This window comes from Schistocerca piceifrons, chromosome 11 (genome assembly GCF_021461385.2).
Source record: "Schistocerca piceifrons isolate TAMUIC-IGC-003096 chromosome 11, iqSchPice1.1, whole genome shotgun sequence".
Classification (NCBI taxonomy): domain Eukaryota; kingdom Metazoa; phylum Arthropoda; class Insecta; order Orthoptera; family Acrididae; genus Schistocerca; species Schistocerca piceifrons.
Genome location: NC_060148.1, coordinates 41,475,608 through 41,495,427, shown reverse-complemented (window position 1 = coordinate 41,495,427; position 19,820 = coordinate 41,475,608). Strand labels below are relative to the sequence as shown.

Below are 19,820 nucleotides of genomic sequence, written 5' to 3'. Positions count from 1 at the left end.
TGGAGGCCGGGGTTCCCCCACTGCGGATTCGCCGCCATCGTCTGCTTGTCGACTATGCTGTCCACGTTCATTGCTCGCCAGATCATCCCAATCGTCGCCTGCTTTTCCCTGCTATGGTCCTCCATCTGCCCGAACGGCGCCCTAGGTCTGGGCTTTCCATAGCTGTCCGTGTCCAGTCCCTGCTGTCAGAACTGGGGTCATTCCCTCTTCTGCCTCCCTTCCGGGTCCGTACACCTACGCCTCCCTGGTGTTTGTCCCGGCCGTCCATCCGTCTGGACTTGGCACAGGGACCCAAGGACTCGGTTCCGCCTGTGGCCCTCCGTCGCCGTTTTCTTGCTCTCCTCGCCTCATTTTCGGACTGTGAGACTGTCTACACTGATGGTTCCCTGGTTGATGGTCGCACTGCCTACTCTTTTGCTCATGGTACCCATGTTGAGCAGCGCTCCTTGCCGGCTGGCTGCAGTATTTTTACTGCAGAGCTGGTGGCCATATTTCGCGCTCTTGAGCATATGCGTTTCTGCTCAGGTAGGTCCGTCGTCATCTGCAGTGACTCCCTGAGCAGCCTTCAGGCCATCGACCGCTGCTATCCCTTCTCTCCTCTGGTGTCCTCCATTCAGGAATCTGTTTCCGCCATTGCCCGATCTGGTCGTTCGGTGGTCCTGGTTTGGACGCCCGGTCATGTTGGCATCCCAGGGAACGAACGTGTAGACAGGCTGGCCAAAGGGGCGATCGACGCCCCGGCTTTGGAGATCGGCCTTACGGCTCGCGACCAGCAGCTGGTGTTGCGCCGTAAGCTGAGTGGAATGTGGGCTGCTGAGTGGCGTGGCATGACAGCCCCGAATAAACTGCGGGCTGTCAAGGAGACGACCGATGTGTGGCGTTCCTCCCTGCGGGCTTCTCGCAGGGACTCGGTAGTCCTGTGTCGGCTGCGCATCGGCCATACCTACCTGACGCACGGCCATCTGTTGCGTCAGGAGGATCCCCCCTTGTGTCGGTGTGGGTCCCGGCTGACGGTCGGCCACATTTTGCTGGAGTGTCCTCGACTGCGCACACTCCGGCACTCTTTTAATCTCCCGGGCACTTTGGCTTTGGTTTTATCTGACGATGCCTCCATGGCTGATGACGTTTTAAATTTTATCCGTGGTAGTCCGTTTTATGGTTCGATTTAGGGAGGTCCTGCGCCTTTCCCTTTCTGTGTCTTTTGTCCTTGTGTCTGTTGCTGTTCTGGTGTGCCGTGAGATGGTTGGCTCTTTCCCATTTTTGTTCTCGTGGTCAGTCAACCAGTCTCCGGCCATCTTCCTTTCTTCTGTTTCTTTCTGTCTGGTGTTCCTCTGTCCTGTTCTTGTCTGTAGTGTTTGTTGCTGCATTTGTGTTCTTTTAGCGCCTGGGGGGACGTCTCCTCCCCCTTTGGTTTTTATCTGCTCCTTAGCTTTTCGGCTCGCCTGATTTTGGAATGGGGGACTGATGACCTTCGCTGTTTAGTCCCCCCTTAAACATACCAACAACCAACAACCAACCAAACATTGGCCATAATCTGAGGAATAACATGCTAAGAATGTACCTCTGGGGCGTGGCATTGTATGTTATTGAATTGTGGACTGTGGGAAAACTGGAACAGAATAAAATTGAAATGTTTGTGATGTGGTGCTGTGTAAGGGTGTTGACAATTAGGTGGAGTGATACCAGGAATTAGGAGGTTCTCTGAAGAACTGTCAAAGAAAGGAATGTAAAACAAAACCTGGAGTAAGTGGAATAAATAGTCATGTTGTAGGTTGCAAGTGCTGCTCTTGATGAAGAGCGTGACACAATAGAGGAATTAGTGGTGGGCCATTTCAAACCAGTTAGAAAACGGGTGATTCAAAAAAAGTAAATGCTAGTATAGGGTTTGAAGACTGCCAGTGACTGTGGATACTTGTAATTGTTTTTCGAAATTTTATGGGTGTGTGTCAGATAATCCACAAATTTCAAGATTGGTAAGCTACATTAGTACAATATTTGTATGCTCTTACTACCGTTATTTTCTACTACAGAATGTACACAACTTTTAACCGTGATCACAATTTGCTCCAAAACAGCGAGATTGTTGCAGCACATTTATAGTCATTAGAGAGCAGCAAGTGAAACTTCTTGGCAGATTGAAATTATGTGCTGGACCGAGATTCTAAGTCACGATGTTTGCCTTTCTCAGGCAATCGCTCTATCAGATGAGCTACTTGAGCACAACTTGTGACCTGTCCTCGCAATGTTACTTCGAGCAGTACCTCGTCTCCTACATTCCTAACTTCACAGAAGTGTGGAGATGTGGCCTAGCCACAGCCTGGGGGATGTTTCCAGAATGAAATTATCACTCTGCAGCAGAGTATGCGCTGATTTGAAACTTCCTGGAAGATTACCTCAGTTGGTGGAGCAATTGTCCACAAAAGGCAAAGGTCAGTTTTAATCTGGCAGGAAGTTTCGTATCAGCGCACACTCTGCTGCAGAGTGAACATTTCATTCTAGAAGCAGGGAGATAAACAAAAATTTTATCTTTGTGGATTAATCTCTGAGTGATTGTTGTTGTAGTAGTTCCATTTAGGTGACTAGATTCCTTAGATTTTCCATATGTGTGGAACACACTACCTTTTTAAAAAAAAAAAACTCGTTTTGAATAATTTTTCCATTTATTCTTAATTCCTTGGTCAAAAAATATAAATAAAAAAATTGGACAGCACACTATTTGTCAGCCACAGCTGTGTTACAGCCATTCCTGCCATAACTCTCGATACAAAGTTGATTGAAGCTAGAACGTAACAAAAAAAAGTAGTGAAATATCTTTTCTGTGAGTCAGCAAATAATAATTTTCATTTTAAGTTTTCTTTATATAATTTTTACAGAAACTTCGTTTCATAGAAATGAATTTTATAAAATGAAATAATTATTTTGAAACAGTTTAGTTTTATATTGAAACTTCAGTAATTAAATAAAAAACATTTCTATTAGTTGATTTCGCGTGTGGCAGGATTGCGTGCGTCTCGTTATATGTGCAGTCTGAAATCCGAAAGGTAAAACGGAGAGAGCAGTACCTGTATAGGTGAACACATGTACCTGGAATATATCGCAGTGCCAGATACATTGCGTCCTGAAATGTTTTTGACCCTTTTCTTATGTGTTTGAAGCTGAATCAGAACACTTTAAACTGTCACCTGATGTATTGTGCGTTAATTTACCTTTAATGTAACTCGTTCACCGTTAGTTATCTTCTTTATGCGGAGGTCCTGCAAAGCAATATCTCCGTAGAAATATGCTCAGACCTGGAAAGACTTGAACTTTTCTCCTTTTTGTTACGAAATGACATCAGCATTTCATCACTTAGTGCCTCGTATTTGTTTCAGTGGGTGTAAAGGTCACAATTACTTAACTCGGAGCAGATACAATATAAATGTAAGAGAAGGTACATCCCGTAGGCTCGACAAGAAGTGACATTTCATTTTAGAGCTTCCTCCGTCCATTGCAGTGTACGTTCTCGGAGAGGGTGTCCGCTGCTCGACAGTCGAGACGCCGCCGAGTTGTGACGTCGACACGTAAAAGGTCCCGCCCACAGCAGGTGGAGACGTTTACTTGCAACCGCACCTTGCCGGTTACTCGAACTGCGCACCTCTGTATTCGACTGTGTACAAATGTGAAAGGAAACGACCGCACACAGTACGCGTTCGGCGACATATTGCCTAACTGATACTATTTTGCCACGATCGTCTTTCCTCATTTCAAACTGGGAGTGGGAAATGTCGTTCACCCGAATGGCACTCGACACTCGTCTCCGCATTTCAGCGCGTGAAACCCATGAACAACATCGACACGGTGGGCTCGTCGGGCAGCGAGAGCGACAAACACGAGGAAGGGGGAGGCAGCAGCAGCGCGGGGGGTGGCAGCGGAGGCAGCACGGCGTCCGGACACTCGCAGCAGGCAGGCGGCGCGGCGGCGCAGCAGGCGCTGGCGGGCGCTGCGGCGGTGCAGGGTGCCGGCGAGCGGCTGGCGGCGATGAGCCTCGGCATGGGCGTGCCGCCGGTGCCCCCGCAGCAGCAACAGCAGCAGACGCTGGCCGCCATGCAGCACGTCATGGAGCCCGTGCCTATCAATCTGGTGCTGCGCATGAGGTGAGCTGCTGCTTCAGCTGCATTAGTAGTAGTAGATCTACACCTACTGTGCAAGGCGAACGAGAAGAATTATTGTTCAAATGCCTCTGTGTGCTGTGATTATTCTTATCCTTAGGATATGTCTGTGAATGATACATAAGGCATTGTTGTACACGCATAGAATCATCATTGAAAGCCAGTTCCTTAAACTTTGGGGTTGTTTTTTTTCCCATATTTTACATGACACCTTTAGGGAAATGATTCCCATTTTCTAGCGTGGTTTCTCTTTATACTATGCCATTTTGACATAATGTTTTCGATGTGTGAGACTATTGTATTGACTTTACTGCTGTACATAAAAAATACACAATTTCTAGTTACCTACTGATTTTTACATTTAGTTAGTGGTGAAATTGGAAAGAATCTGTATTACAGTTTTCTTATGATCCATTTGTGCAGAGACCCACACATCTTAAACATCACACACAACTTTCAGTGAACAGAATAAGTAGAGAATAACATACATAAACAAACAGTTGCAAAGATGTTTTTAGATGTAGTTGACACAAATAATGTTACAGGTTTCCCACAGACACGTTTTTGTACAGAAGGTATTTATTTTGACAATATTGATTATAATTTGCCTACATTTAGTTTACAGTAGATATTGTTTCTGTGTGTTTCTACTTATTTTAGTACATTGTTGAAATATCTGAAGAAATTTATCGATTACTTTAAGTTTTTCGTTTAAGATTTTAGTTTCGTATTTTTTGTAATGTGTGTTTATCTCCAATTCTTGTAACTAATCCATTTTCTACATTTTCAAAAATCACAAAGTAAAAGTTTGGTTTTCTACATCATATAAATTGCAATGAAAACTAATACATAATATAAAGTGCAATAATGACCCACACTGAGACTCTGGAATATACCGGGTGAGCGAACAAACAAACCAAAATTTCAGTATAGGTACACAGAGCACGTTAACGTTTACCCACACAAGAGATAAGTCAGTATAAATTTGAAAACTGAATAAATCAGGGAATAATGTAGATAGAGAGGTAAAAGTTAACACACATGCTTGGAATGGCATTTGGTTTTTATTAGAACCAAAAAAACACAAACATTCAAAAAATGTCTTGACAGATGGCGGGTGCTTCATCTGATCAGAATAGCAATAATTAGCATAACAAAGTAAGACAAAGCAAAGATGATGATCTTTACAGGAAATGCTCAATATGTCCACCATCATTCCTGAACAATAGCTGTAGTCGAGGAATAATGTTGTGAACAGCACTGTAAAGCATGTCCGGAGTTATGGTGAGGCATTGGCGTCGGATGTTGTCTTTCAGCATCCCTAGAAATGTCGGTCGATCACGATACACTTGCGACTTCAGGTAACCCCAAAGCCAATAACCGCACGGACTGAGGTCTGGGGACCTGGGAGGCCAAGCATGACGAAAGTGGCGGCTGAGCACACGCTCATCACCAAACGATGCACGCAAGAGGTCTTTCACGCGTCTAGCAATATGGTCCCCCCCACCCCATGTCATTCCAAGCATGTGTGTCAATTTTTACCCCTCTATCTACATTATTCCGTGGTTTATTAAGTTTTCAAAATTATACTGACTTTTTGATCATCCGGTACAAAGTAAACTGCCAGGAATGCTCCATGTTCTACGTAGGACAAACAAACCAAAATTTCAGTATAGGTACACAGAGCACATTAACATTTACCCACACAAGAGATAAGTCGTCAGCTATGGCTACACATATACAAAATACAGGATATCCATTTGGAAAAGTACTGCAATATATCAAAGTACTCCACTGACTAAATGAAGGGTGTAAAATGGAATTGTTAGAACAACTGGATATGTATATACATTACAAAAAATTTGAAGACAAAATGTTTAATGAAAGACTTTGAAATGAAATGGTGATTTTTTTTTTTTTTTTCAGATGCTTCAACAGTATACTTAAATAATAGTAGTATCATACAGAAACAAACACTATTGTAAACTAGATGAAAGCAAGTTGTAAACCATATTGTTAAGTTAAATACCATCTATCCAAAAGCTTATCTATGGAAGACCTGTAACATTATCTCTGTCAACCACATCTAAAAGCACCTTTGTAACCGTTTTATGTAAGTTATTCTCGATGTATACTGTGCACTGAAAGCTGTACGTAATGTTTACATGTGTGAGACTCTGCACAAATGGACCAATGGACCATAAGAAAACTGAAAGCACACGTTCTTCTAAACTTTTACCACTAACTACATTCAGAAATCAATAACTAACTAGAAATTGTGTGTTTTTTAATTTATTGCAGTAAAATCTAGAAAACAAAGCTTTAACAGTTGCAGGCTTTCAAAAAATCCTGAAACTTCATTAGTAGATTTTCTTGGGATGCTTTACGGCTATTTTACAGATTCTGCCAGTTCAGTTGCTTAAGCTCTCCCAGGGATCAAACAAACCTGTGATCATTTGTGCTGCCATTCTCTGTATATGTTCCATTGAGAATAGATGCAAAGCACACTGCCCAACACACTAGCACAATTTGAGCATATTTCAGGATGATGTCACTAACTACAAATAGACTGGCCCATGAACTGCTTAATCCCTTAATGTCCAACAGAAGAGGAGTAAGGGTACAGCAGGTAAAGGAATTTGTTTTCTGACACAACATGCTATTTAACTATAACTTGTGGCAATATGCTGAATTGCTTCCTATCTTCTTGTCGTATTAAAAGATATTTAGGTCCACATACAACTTTTGATCCACCGTTTTGCAGTAGAAGGAGGTAGTTGCAAATGGTAGGTCACGTCGTACGATAAGCTTAGGCATTGGTAAACATAGCACCACCAAAATATTGATTGATTTGTGATTGCCCCCATAAAGTTATTCTCAATTGAATATGTCAACTTAGGAGCTCAGTCGTAATCATTTGTCGGAAGTTTTTGATTTTCTGTTTTAACATGAAGAAATCTGCAGTTGAGGCTCATAAAATGCTGGGTAAGAGCTACGGTTACTAAGCTATTTGTGAAAGAACATTCAGAGAATGGTTTCAATGCTTCAAGAATGGTGATTTTTGATGTCAAAGATAGGTGTGGATGTGAAAGAGACAAGGTTTTCAAAACTATTGAAACGGAAACAACTGCAGGAGATCATTATCAAATGCAATTGATTTGTTTGAGCTGAGGACTGAAGGATAAATGACCACCATACAGCAACAGATATGAAGATGATTTTACAGCATGGAAATTGTGGTCCCATATCCCAAAACCTGTCAAAATGTACTTTGAAACATTAAAATGGGAAGTCCTACCCACCCATCATATTCTCTAGACATTGCTTCCTCTGACAATCTGCTTTTCCTATCAGTGGCACTCGGTGTGACTGACCATCACTTCTGGTCATATGGATGATTGCAAAATTCCTAGAGACTACCCAGTTCTTCTGCCCTGGGATTTGTATGCTGCCCAAAAGATAAGACAAAGCAGTGACTAGTGAGGACCAATACTTCCAATTGTAAATCATTTATCTTTTTCACAATAAAGCCTCAGACTTTGAGACAGAGGAGGGAAGCAAAGTTGTAGACTTTATATATTACTAACTTAAGAATGCCCGATCTGAAGGTGAGCCTGAGAAGACACACAACCTAGTTTATTGGAATAAACAAATGTTTGTATCTTTATGTGTGACTGCTGGGCCCTTCAAGTTTTTCAAACTTTTTCTCTAGTTATCATTGCTTTAAAGTACGGAATTAAAACTCGACATTTCCGAAACAACTTGTGACAATCCCATTAACGACTTGTATCTTCTCTTCACCGATATGTAGTTTAACCAGATTACATAAACACTGTCTTGCTTCACTACTCGAGCTATGAGTGAAAACAAGTGCATTTCACGTTCTAAGAAAGTTCCATTGTTAATATACCTACACGTTGGAAGTCTGCACATATTGGTGATCGCCAGATTGGCAATCTGTGGTGTATATTTTTTTTTTTTTACTGCATCTGAGCAGGCATTTTTTTTCTTGCAAAGTTGCTGCGATTACCGTCCAGTGTCGAAGACACGTGTTGTTCTGTGATAATGCTAACAACGTACAGAATAAAAGTAACTCCCACTGTGAACATCTGAATTTCTACATTTGTCATATTCTGTTACAAATTTTAGTTGTGAATATTATTCGTAGGTAAGATAATGTAGGACTATGCGTCACTCCTCTGGAATGGTATTTATCACTACAGAAGTTATACAGGTTGCCCCCACATAATACTGGTATACCTCACTCCCGAGATTCCAGTAACAGTCAACTAACTAAAAAAATAGATAATAGTGGTGATAAAAAAAAGTAGATGTGCTCTAAATGGTTGCATTGGGCATTAAGGCATTGCCGACTTTGTGTGATGATTGTTACCAGCAGTACTCCGTAATTCTGCAGGTGTGATGTTTTTAATTTCTGTAGTAATTTCCAGTTTAAGATCGTCTGTTGGGTGAAGATTGTCAGCATACACTTTGCGTTTAATGAGCCCCATAAATAAAAATCACACAATGCTCAAGTGCAAGGACCTATGGGGCCAGAGGCCTCTGCTGACGAGTCTGTCTTCAGGGAACACATTCCTCCTGTGGGCCACGGATGTGTGAGCGGTTGCTCCATCTTGTTTGAACGCTGTGTTCAGCTTCTCTGCATCTGTGAATTGTGCATACAAGGTCGAAGATCATCTGATGTGAAGTAGACCAAGGGGTCCGAGTAATCATTAGCAGTCGATGTTAACAACCAGTTTTCCTGATGACCAGATTTCAGCTCTTGCATCAGACTTGGCCTTTAACTTTGTATCTTTCAGTACACAATGACACACTGTAAGATATCTACCAACCTGCTGTGATAACCTCTACAGGGTGTTACAAAAACGTACGGCCAAACTTTCAGGAAACATTCCTCACACACAAAGAAAGAAAATATGTTATGTGGACATGTGTCCGGAAACGCTTACTTTCCATGTTAGAGCTCATTTTATTACTTCTCTTCAAATCACATTAATCATGGAATGGAAACACACAGCAACAGAACGTACCAGCGTGACTTCAAACACTTTGTTAGAGGAAATGTTCAAAATGTCCTCCGTTAGCGAGGATACGTGCATCCACCCTCCGTCGCACGGAATCCCTGTTGGGCTGATGTAGCCCTGGAGAATGGCGTATTGTATCACAGCCGTCCACAATACGAGCACAAAGGGTCTCTACATTTGGTACCGGGGTTGCGTAGACAAGAGCTTTCAAATGCCCCCATAAATGAAAGTCAAGAGGTTTGAGGTCAGGAGAGCGTGGAGGCCACGAAATTGGTCCGCCTCTACCAATCAGTCGGTCACCGAATCTGTTGTTGAGAAGCGTACGAACACTTCGACTGAAATGTGCAGGAGCTCCATCGTGCATGAACCACATGTTGTGTCGTACTTGTAAAGGCACATGTTCTAGCAGCACAGGTAGAGTATCCCGTATGAAATCGTGATAACGTGCTCCATTGAGCGTAGGTGGAAGAACGTGGGACCCAATTGAGACATCACCAACAATGCGTGCCCAAACATTCACAGAAAATCTGTGTTGATGACGTGATTGCACAATTGCGTGCGGATTCTCGTCAGCCCACACATGTTGATTGTGAAAATTTACATTCTGATCACGTCGGAATGAAGCCTCATCCGTAAAGAGAACATTTGCACTGAAATGAGGATTGACACATTGTCGGATGAACCATTCGCAGAAGTGTACCCGTGGAGGCCAATCGGCTGCTGATAGTGCCTGCACACGCTGTACACGGTACGGAAAAAACTGGTTCTCCCGTAGCATTCTCCATACAGTGACGTGGTCAACGTTACCTTGTACAGCAGCAACTTCTCTGACGCTGACATTAGGGATATCGTCAACTGCACGAAGAATTGCCTCGTCCATTGCAGGTGTCCTCGTCGTTCTAGGTCTTCCCCAGTCGCGAGTCGTAGGCTGGAATGTTCCGTGCTCCCTAAGACGCCGATCAATTGCTTCGAATGTCTTCCTGTCGGGACACCTCCGTTCTGGAAATTGTCTCGATACAAACGTACCGCGACACAGCTATTGTCCCGTGCTAATCCATACTTCAAATGGGCATCTGCCAACTCCTCATTTGTAAACATTGCACTGACCGCAAAACCACGTTCGTGATGAACACTAACCTGTTGATGCTACGTACTGATGTGCTCGATACTAGTACTGTAGAGCAATGAGTCGCATGTCAACACGAGCACCAAAGTCAACATTACCTTCCTTCAATTGGGCCAACTGTCGGTGAATCGAGGAAGTACAGTACATACTGACGAAACTAAAATGAGCTCTAACATGGAAATTAAGCGTTTCCGGACACATGTCCACGTAACATCTTTTCTTTCTTTGTGTGTGAGGAATGTTTCCTGAGAGTTTGGCCGTACCTTTTTGTAACACCCTGTATACCTACTTGCAGGGACTTCTCATAATGTGTGTGTGAATTCTGTTTATAATTTGAGGTCCTCACTGTCAGTCGCCTACTTCTCTGCACATTCTGAATGGATCCTACAGCCTACCATCTCTTTTTCAGATCTCGAATAGTACTGCTCGTGCGAAGTTTCTTACCGGGATACTTCGCTTGAAACATTTCTTTACGTTCCTTGATGGAGCCTATCTTTGTGTACCACTCCACAATATTGATTCACTGTTTGATGCAAATTGCTCCACATTTCTAACAACTCAGCAATACGAGCTTCTCTCTGTGTTTCCACTTCACAAGCAATTCAACTAGGAATTATTAATCAGTATGTTCGGCATACCAGTGGGACACCACGAGTTTCATTTTACGCTATGTATGTGTTTGTCTACACACCTGTAATGATTCTAACACAAATAAAATAAATGAACCTGTGAAAATAAATGTGTAAGGTCATAACATACCTCGTCTAATTATTTCATGTTTTAGATGCACTGGTTACACCGCACACGGTGACTTATTTCTCGTGGAATTACAGGAACCCACGCGGCGAGCTGAACGACATCCGGTTCGAATTCGCCCTGGGCAAGGACACTGCGGACGGGATAGCCGGGGAACTGGTGGGTGCGGGGCTGGTGGACGGCCGCGACGTGACGGTCATCGCCCTCAACCTCCACCGTCTCATCCAGCTGGCCGTCCAGCCGCCCAACCCTGCCATGCCGCACATCGCCAGGACCGTCACCTTCATGCTGGTGAGTGCCGGTTGTCGCACAAAATGCAAGACTCGGTTGAGGGTTTTGTGATACGTGGGACCGGCAGATGTAGAAGTAACCTAATCGTTGACAAACGGGCAGCCTGGTGATTTATCGTGTCACAGGGAACAACCTGTCTCGACAAAGTTCGTGTGCCGAGAGTAAATTGTAGGCCTGCTCGGAGTTTTTTTTAGTGTATTCGGTGCAAAGTTTATACCAAACAGTTTTTGCAGAGTTCACTTCACGAAACTGGAATACACAGCAAGCATGCTATGTACCAGTGAAAGTAGCCATTTTAACTGTGCACTGCACTGGCGATCCTGGTGGTGGAATGGGGTACTGATGCACTATGTGAATCAAACTTTTGATTGTTTGCTAAAAAGTGACACATCTACAGATTGTATAAGTTATCTCAACAGATCTGTATGTCATTCCAAAGTTGTAAAGTTTTTTTGACCTGCCCTATACGCTGTATATTAACGACCTGGCAATCGTTATTGATAGTAGTAACTTGAGACTTCCTGCAGATGATAGTTATCTGTAATGTACAGTCTGAAAAAATTGCACAAAGGTTTGATTAGAGAGTTATAGGATTTCAGTGTGTTGCAAATATTTTGATAGCTTGCTTTCAATGGTCAGAAATGTAAAACTGTGTTTACAGAAAAGTTGAAAATCCTGAACTGATGAACTCTTTAATTTAAATTCTAATTATCTCATGAAAACCTAGTTAAAATTTTTGAGAACAAGTACTAACAAAGAGAGATTCCTGAAGGTAGGATTGTCTTTTTGAAACCATACGACGATGTAGCTTAAATTCCCAGATATCACAACCATTCACCCTGGTGGGCCCTCAAAAAAGAATTGTGTGGTCCTCAATAGCATTGAAGAAGCACCATTGAATGGACTGGTTGTGTGGTGTAATGGATAAGGTAAGACGTTTATTTTTAAATGTTTATTGAAACAACTCTGATCATTATTTTTATTCAATTAATTGGTTTAAATGTAATTTTTTATTTCCTTTGTCATATTTTAACCATCATACCAACTACATCTGCTCTCATTTTTCCTGCTATCATTCTTTTTCTGCTTGAAGTCTTTGTTCATGTGATTTTAATTAATTTTATGTATTTTGATTTCTCTCTTTTTTATCATTCTATTTTTCATCCATGTATTATTGTATTATTCCTATTCCTCATTTTGCTTGAATTTCGTTTTGCTTATAATCGCTTCTTTCATTAAAATCATCTGCGTTATTTTTGTCAATAGTGGAATAGGAATTTAAGTATGGTTTAAACATTTGTATGTCAGCTACCATAAAAATCCACGCCTTATAACAAATGCATTTCTGAGACCATTGTGTAGTCAGTATGGGTAGATTTCATCTTTTGTTTTTTAACTGATCATCATTTTCAAATATTTAATTATTATAATAAATAAATATAATTAAATTCACATTCACAAAAATTTCAAATGGAAAAAGAATGATATAAAGAAAAAAATGAGTGAAGGAAAAAGTTCCATACGATATTAAAATGGTGTGACAAAGGAATAGAAATAAAAATTTACATTTAAACCAGTTAATTGAATAAGTAATTTTGATAAAGATTTAAAAATAAAAAAATTGTTGCACTTGGCAAGATTCAAAGCCACAACCGCCTGCACAGGAAGGCTATACCCTATCCATTACACCACAGAACCAATCAACACAATACTACTCTATTCTTTAATAGTATTGAGCATCGCATAAAATTTCAAAAATTAAAAATTTTTTTTTTTGTCGATTACTTGCAAGCGAGGGCCCACTCGGTGAATGACTGTACGATTTGATACCTGAGATCTTAACCTACGTGACCCATATAGATTTTCCTTCTCATCCCGTACGGTAAAGTCTCCCCTAACCTGCAGTTGTGGGTGACTTTCCTGAAATCTACCCCTTTTCCTAGACCTCTCCAGTCCTTTCCTTCCACCCCTCTTCCTTCCCCTTCAACCCTTCTGGATGGAGGAGGAGCCACTGGCTCGAAAAGCTTGCCAGTCACAATTGTCTTTTATGTGTGTGTGTGTGTTCTGCCACCGCTTGGCAAGTAGATTTTTTATCTACTACTTGTTATGTATTATTATAGATGCTAGTGGGTATTATACATGCGACAATTTGTCCATAAGAAATGCTATTGCTGCACAGTGTAACAGATGATTGAAACATAGCACAGGAGCACTATAAACAAGAGTTAACGCTTATTTATTTTTTCAGTTTATGAGGCAATCGCATGCTGATACTTCTTCACAAAAAGATGTTGAAGTGCAAAATGAGTCTACTAGGCTACATTAGACATTAAATATAATATTAGACAGAGACATTAAATATGAAACAAAGCAATAGAATACTTAAACCAACTACCTAACACATATTGTACCCAGAAAACTCAACAGTAAGAACAAACTTATTCCTCAATCCAGGTGTTGTATTTACCTGAGTATAAGACGACCCTGAATGTAAGATGACACCCTCCCCATTTATTTTTTAGATGTAAGGGATCTGTCTAAAAAGTTTCAGTGCACTTATTCTAAATTTATGCTATTTATTGATTGACGACAGTTTGATAATGCAAAGAGAAATAAAATAAACAAAAGAAAATATTTACAGCAATTTTGATCTTCACTGCCATTCTTTTTAACTTAGCCTGTCATCTCTGGTATCACTATTTTTAATCATCATCATCTTAACATTAAGCTCCGTTGTCACCAATATTTGGCTACTTTTCCCGAATATGTTGCGATTTATGAGGTCTCGGGTACTGTGGGAACAAGAACACAGCTGTTTCTTTTTTCCCTTCCGAACACACGGCAGATCTCGTGAGAACGTTCCCGTGTGTCTTGCTGATAAACGTATCGTCTGCCAGTTGCTCTCTCGTCGGCTGTGTAGAACCAGAAGCTGACACACCCCCTTGAGTGTTGACAACATTGGTGCCCAGAACACGTAAGTATGCCACTGGCCTCCATCTGGTCTTTTACTGTCTCCTGTGGAAGTGTATGCTGTTGTTGAGTATTTGTCCATTGTAAAGTCAGTTCGATTCAGAGTGCAAATGGATTGAGGCAAGCTGCATTTAAATGTGTTCGTAGAAAGCCAAAGTACGTTGTGTGCATTCCCACGGTTGACTGCACAATGAAATTTTTGCATGCTCATCTCTCCCCTTCCTGCATTCACTGGGGGTATCACTGCCCTCCTCCCAACTTTTCATAATGCCGTGCTTGAGCAACAGTGAAACATGGATGGCAGTGCCTTCTAGGGTACAGGTCACATGTAACAACAGCAACTAATACATAAATAAAAGATCGCAATCACTATTCGGTAGAGTTATCAAACTTTTTTTCATCCTGCATCTAGTGACCACTGTTTGCATTATCTTCATGTCGAGTCTTGCCACTGTAATTTATTCCCTTAACAATTGCAGTCAATTTGATACATTTCATTTGCTAGACATTTTATTCTGGACTAATTTTCTCTCTCTTTCGATCGGAGTGTTACCTCAATCTGAAGCTGATTTAAAGCTGGTGATGTTTTTCTCTGATATTCTAATACATTTACAGTGACCGAATTTCTTATTTGCAACTCACACGGTAAATAAAGAGTTTCTCATAACAAAATAAGTTATTGACTTAGATTCAGAATCGAGTAGTGGTTTTTGAAGGACAATATTTTTGCCTTTGAATGTTACCTTTACTTAAAAGGCAGCACAAATGTGTGTATGCGGCAACTGTACATTCGTGAAAACTTTGTGAGTCTGTTTAAATATGACAAAAGTTTGTGAGTTAAGTTTTAATTTTATTTCCTACTGTATTTCACAAAATTTTCAATTTTTAAGCAGAACATTAGATTGTTGCAGTTGCTAATTAAGTTTCTTGCGTATCCCTTGCACTAGCGCTGCATGTCAAATGTCAGTCGAGCGAGCTTGATACTGTATTGTGCACTTCAGTGTATTAGGAAATCTTGAGCATATTAGAGTGCAAGCAAAATAAAGTGTTGTTTAATATGCCCTATCCTTCGGGATTGTTCAAAATAAATTGATACGAAATGTAAATAGCCAAACTTTATCTGTAAGTGTAGGATGACCCCTGTATTACTCTATTAAACAATATAAAAACATTGACATCATTAATCTGTGAATATAAGACAACCTTGTATTTTTCGAATGACTAATTTGGGAAAAAAAACTTCGTCTTATAATAGAGTAAATAAGGTATTCGTCCTTGTCATCCGATGACACAAAGGTGGCATTAGTTTTACAAAATTGGCCTCTTCAGTCCCCTACATTTGGCATAACAGAAATATGTAGGCCTACAGCAGACTAAGAATTGATAAGTGCTAATATCACGGACATAGGAAACTGTAATCACATCACAGATATTATATCCAGTGGTATCAGATCTCTCCGTGCATGATGTTGCCTCAACAGCTATGTCTTTAGAACGAGATTTTCACTCTGCAGCGGAGTGCGCGCTGATATGAAACTTCTGGCAGATTAAAACTGTGTGCCGGACCGAGACTCGAACTCGGGACCTTAGCCTTTCGTAGGTAAGTGCTCTACCAACAGAGCTACCCAAGCACGACTCACGCCCCATCCTCACAGCTTTACTCCTGCCAGTATCTCGTCTCCTACCTCCCAAACTTTACAGAAGCTCTCCTGGTAGAGCAATTGCCCGCGAAAGGCAAAGGTCCCGAGTTCGTGTCTCGGTCCGGCACACAATTTTAATCAGCCAGGAAGTTTCAGCTATGTCTTTGTTTGGTTAGTGACAATTTGTAGTAAATTTGCTGTTGAATTACTGCCTGTTTATTGGGTGACTTTGGCAGTTCTTTCTTAGCCTTGCATACTGCTTTTCCCAATGTCTAAGGCAAAATTGTATGAACATTCTTGTCTCGTTGCTTATTTTTAAGTTTTTCTCAGTCTCGCTGACAGTTTCTTTCTACAGCCATTTTACGTTGCTCTTCCTTTTCTGCCAGTGCTGCACTACTTTCCTGTTGGTGGTACTCTCTGCCTCTCTCTCTTACTACTTCACTTTCAGGTGTTTTTCTTCTCCCCCTGCTAGGTGCTTCTTCCAGTTTTGCCAGTTTCCTTTTCTAGGTATACGAGACCTGGCCACTAAAATGTAGCCAATATTCTGGAGTAAGAACAGGATTCTCACATGCCTAACAAAATAAAACTTACAGCTCATATTTTTACACAAAATTGTTAAATGAGAACTGATTGTTCGGATAGACTTATTTGATGACTGAATTAGAGCACAGAAGTTCTCAGTCCAGAAGCCACTGTTTAAACAGCTTCAGCAAAGAAAACCTAGCTTACAACAAGAGGTGACTTTCTGAAACCGTCTATACAGTGATGTAGGTTAAGGTCCCCCGGATCTCACCTTGCAGCTATTCACCATCGTGGGCCCCCGTTTGCAAGTAATTGATGGGGGGGGGGGGGGGGGGGGAACCTTGGAATTTTACGCAACACTCGGTAGCCTTAAAAAAGTAGTATATTATGGACTGGCTGTGTGGTGTGGTGGATAAGGCAAGACTGTCATGGGCAGAATGTTGTTGTGGGTTCAGATCTTGTCAAATGCTGTTTTTTTTTTCCTTTTTAAATCTTTATTTAATATACTTTGATCATTTTTATTTAATTAATTGGTTGAAATGTAATTTTTTATTTCTGTTCCTTTGTAACATCATTTTAAGCACCCTATGAAATTTTTCAATTGTTGTAATTTTTTTCTTTATATCATTCTTTTGCCACTCATAATTTGAGTGAATGTAACAATATTTATCTATTGTAATGGTTAAATACTTGAAAATTTTGGTGTGTAATTTAAAAACAAAAGACGGAATAATCTATTTATACTGAGTGTGCAGTTTTTATTTTTTATTTTTTTACTGCAGTCGCCAAACAAACATTTAAAACATAGCCTAAATTCTCATTGCACTATTGAAAAAATACTGCAGATGATGATTTGAACAAAAGAAGGTATTATAAATAAACTAAATTCAAGCAAAATGAGGAGTAGAAGTAATGAACGCAGTAACATGGATAAAAAATAGTGATAAAATGAAAAAATTGAATTGAAATTAATACATAAAATCAATTAAAATCACATGAACGAAGATTTCATGGGGAAAAAGCATGATAGCAAGAAAATGAGAGCAAATGAAGTTTATATGCCAGTTAAAATGTGGTAAAGGAATAGAAATAGAAAAATTACACCTACACCAATTAACTGAATAAAAATAATGATCAGCCATTTCGAAAAAATTAAAACATTTAAAGCACCTGACAAGATTCAAACTCATGACGTTCTGCACATGAAGGTCTTGCTCTCTACATTACACCACACAACAAATCTGTAAAATTATACCTTCTTAATGCTATTGAGTGTTGCATAAAATTACGAATTTTTTGGTAGATTATATGCAACCAAGGGGCCCAGCAGGGTGAATGGCTGAAGTGTGTGATACCTGACACCTCACTTCATAAAGTTGATCCCATTGCTGGAAACCGTTCCTTGTTACAGTGTTTGCCATGTGTCAGAAAAGGCCATTGGAAGCTGTTTTGAATAATTTGGGCAGTGTTGCCAGAGATGATTCACAGACGCTAGGTGCAACTATCAGTGGTACTAAGTTTGGAATGTACTTTGTTCTGCTCTGGGAAGAAAAAAAATTGTCACATACTTAACAGAAATTTTACAGTTTTCATCTTCACTGTTTACACCAGTCTTGAGACAAGAGTTTGTGGTGGTTAATTTTGTTATATTTGGAAAGTACATATAATTATCTTTCTTTTCATATGCTACTTTCATTAGTTCTGTGAAATGTTAAATACATGTATCTTGCCCAAAATATTGTGAATTGTCCCCTGTGCACGATTTCACAGAATTTTCTTTATGCAAATTGTGCAATTTGTGTGTTGCAGACATCCAGCCAAGCCATGAATGAGCCACTGGACGAGAAGGCCCTGATCGGCTTTGCGCAGATCTCGATAACGGACTGAGAAGTGCCGGGGGAGTGTGATTGAGGGGTGGACGGACACTGGTGGATAGTGAGTCGAGTGTACAGGGTATCACACCCTCTCTGCCGTCCTGTGGGGGAGAGGCTACAGACTGTTCAGTGTGTGGCACTTTTGTGCGATTTGTGGAGGCGGAGGTTGTAAAAACTGGCCGGTTTGAGCTCCCGGCTCGTGGCAACGTATACTACATTGGGAATGGCAGACACACATTTTATGGAGAGCTCGAGTGTTTTAAATGAGACAATGAAATATGGTGCATGCAAATTGTAATTCTTTCCTTCTTTGTAGTTGGAAGAGGAGTGAGGATATTGTTATTAACTCTGCTCTATCTGTTACTGTGGTTCCTCTAAACAAGAGTGCAAAGGAATTTCTGGCCAATGTTGTCTTTAATTTAATCACATTTACTTTTTTCCCTCCTCGTGTAAATAAATGATTTTATTTCAGTTACAGCATATTGTTGTTTCCACAGTTTTTTTTGCTTCTTGTCTTTCTGTTGTTTTTGTAGTTGTAAGTGTATGGCAATATTTGACAGGTTGAAGCAGAGCCTGGTGGTATTATTAGTGCTTAAATACTGTTCATTAGTGACTTTGGTTACAAATGTATAGAAAGGGAAAGTATTTCCATGATACTACTGTGGAATATTTCCTTGGTTCTTACCTTGCTATTTCCATTTTATTCTGATAACTGTTTTATTGCGGAGTTTACTGCCCTGTCACATAAGGAGTAGGGACACAGATATTTCATTTTGACGATAATGGGGAAATTACACACAATCGGCACGTCAAGTCACATAATGCAAAGATGGGGGGTATTTACTACTATGGAATTTCCTGTGCAGTCGAGTAAAAATGTTGTATATCTAAGGGCAACAGTTGATTGATGTTGATTACGTCCTTCATACACTGTGACTAACACTGATTTGTATCATTTATACTTATTTCGTCCGTGGGCAACATGTCAAATAAAACTAGTTATTCACAAGTAACGCATTTATTGACATTCTCAGAGGGATAGTGTTTTCTCATGTTTCTTTTTGCTCACCGCAGCTATTTGTTTTCAGTACATTTTTATTTATCAACAAAAATAATCAGTTTTTGGGAATATACAGTAATGGAATTGATAAAAAAATTCAGTCACCAAGTAGTGGCAGGTGAACACACTTATAAAGGCATTGACATTTGCAAGCTTTCGGAGTCACTTCTTCTTGTGTAATTGTTGAAGAGAAAGGAACAGGAGTGAAGGAAAAGGGCTGGTGAGGTTTGGGAAAAGGAGTAGAGTACGGAAAAGTTGCCCAGAACCCTGATTCAGGGGAGACTTAGTGGATGGGATGAGAAAAAATGACTGACTGTTGGGGACTGTACCGGCTAAGACTTAAAAACCTGAGAGCTTCAAGGTGGGAGATAAGGGAATATAAAAGACA

At 40.6% G+C, this 19,820-nt stretch overlaps 1 protein-coding gene across 5 annotated transcripts in view; it reads left to right on the top strand.

The window, feature by feature from the left end:
* Positions 1-18,852, top strand: part of LOC124719941 (serine/threonine-protein kinase OSR1) — a 538,784-nt gene extending 519,932 nt beyond the window's left edge. For all 5 annotated transcript variants that reach the window (XM_047245141.1, XM_047245139.1, XM_047245142.1 and 2 more), the window contains 3 exons: positions 3,808-4,133; positions 11,153-11,366; positions 18,308-18,852. In XM_047245141.1, coding sequence (XP_047101097.1) covers positions 3,808-4,133; positions 11,153-11,366; positions 18,308-18,385 — 618 coding nt within the window. In that variant the 3' untranslated portion in view covers positions 18,386-18,852. The remainder of the gene's footprint in view (positions 1-3,807; positions 4,134-11,152; positions 11,367-18,307) is intronic.
* Positions 18,853-19,820: the final 968 nt, after the last annotated feature.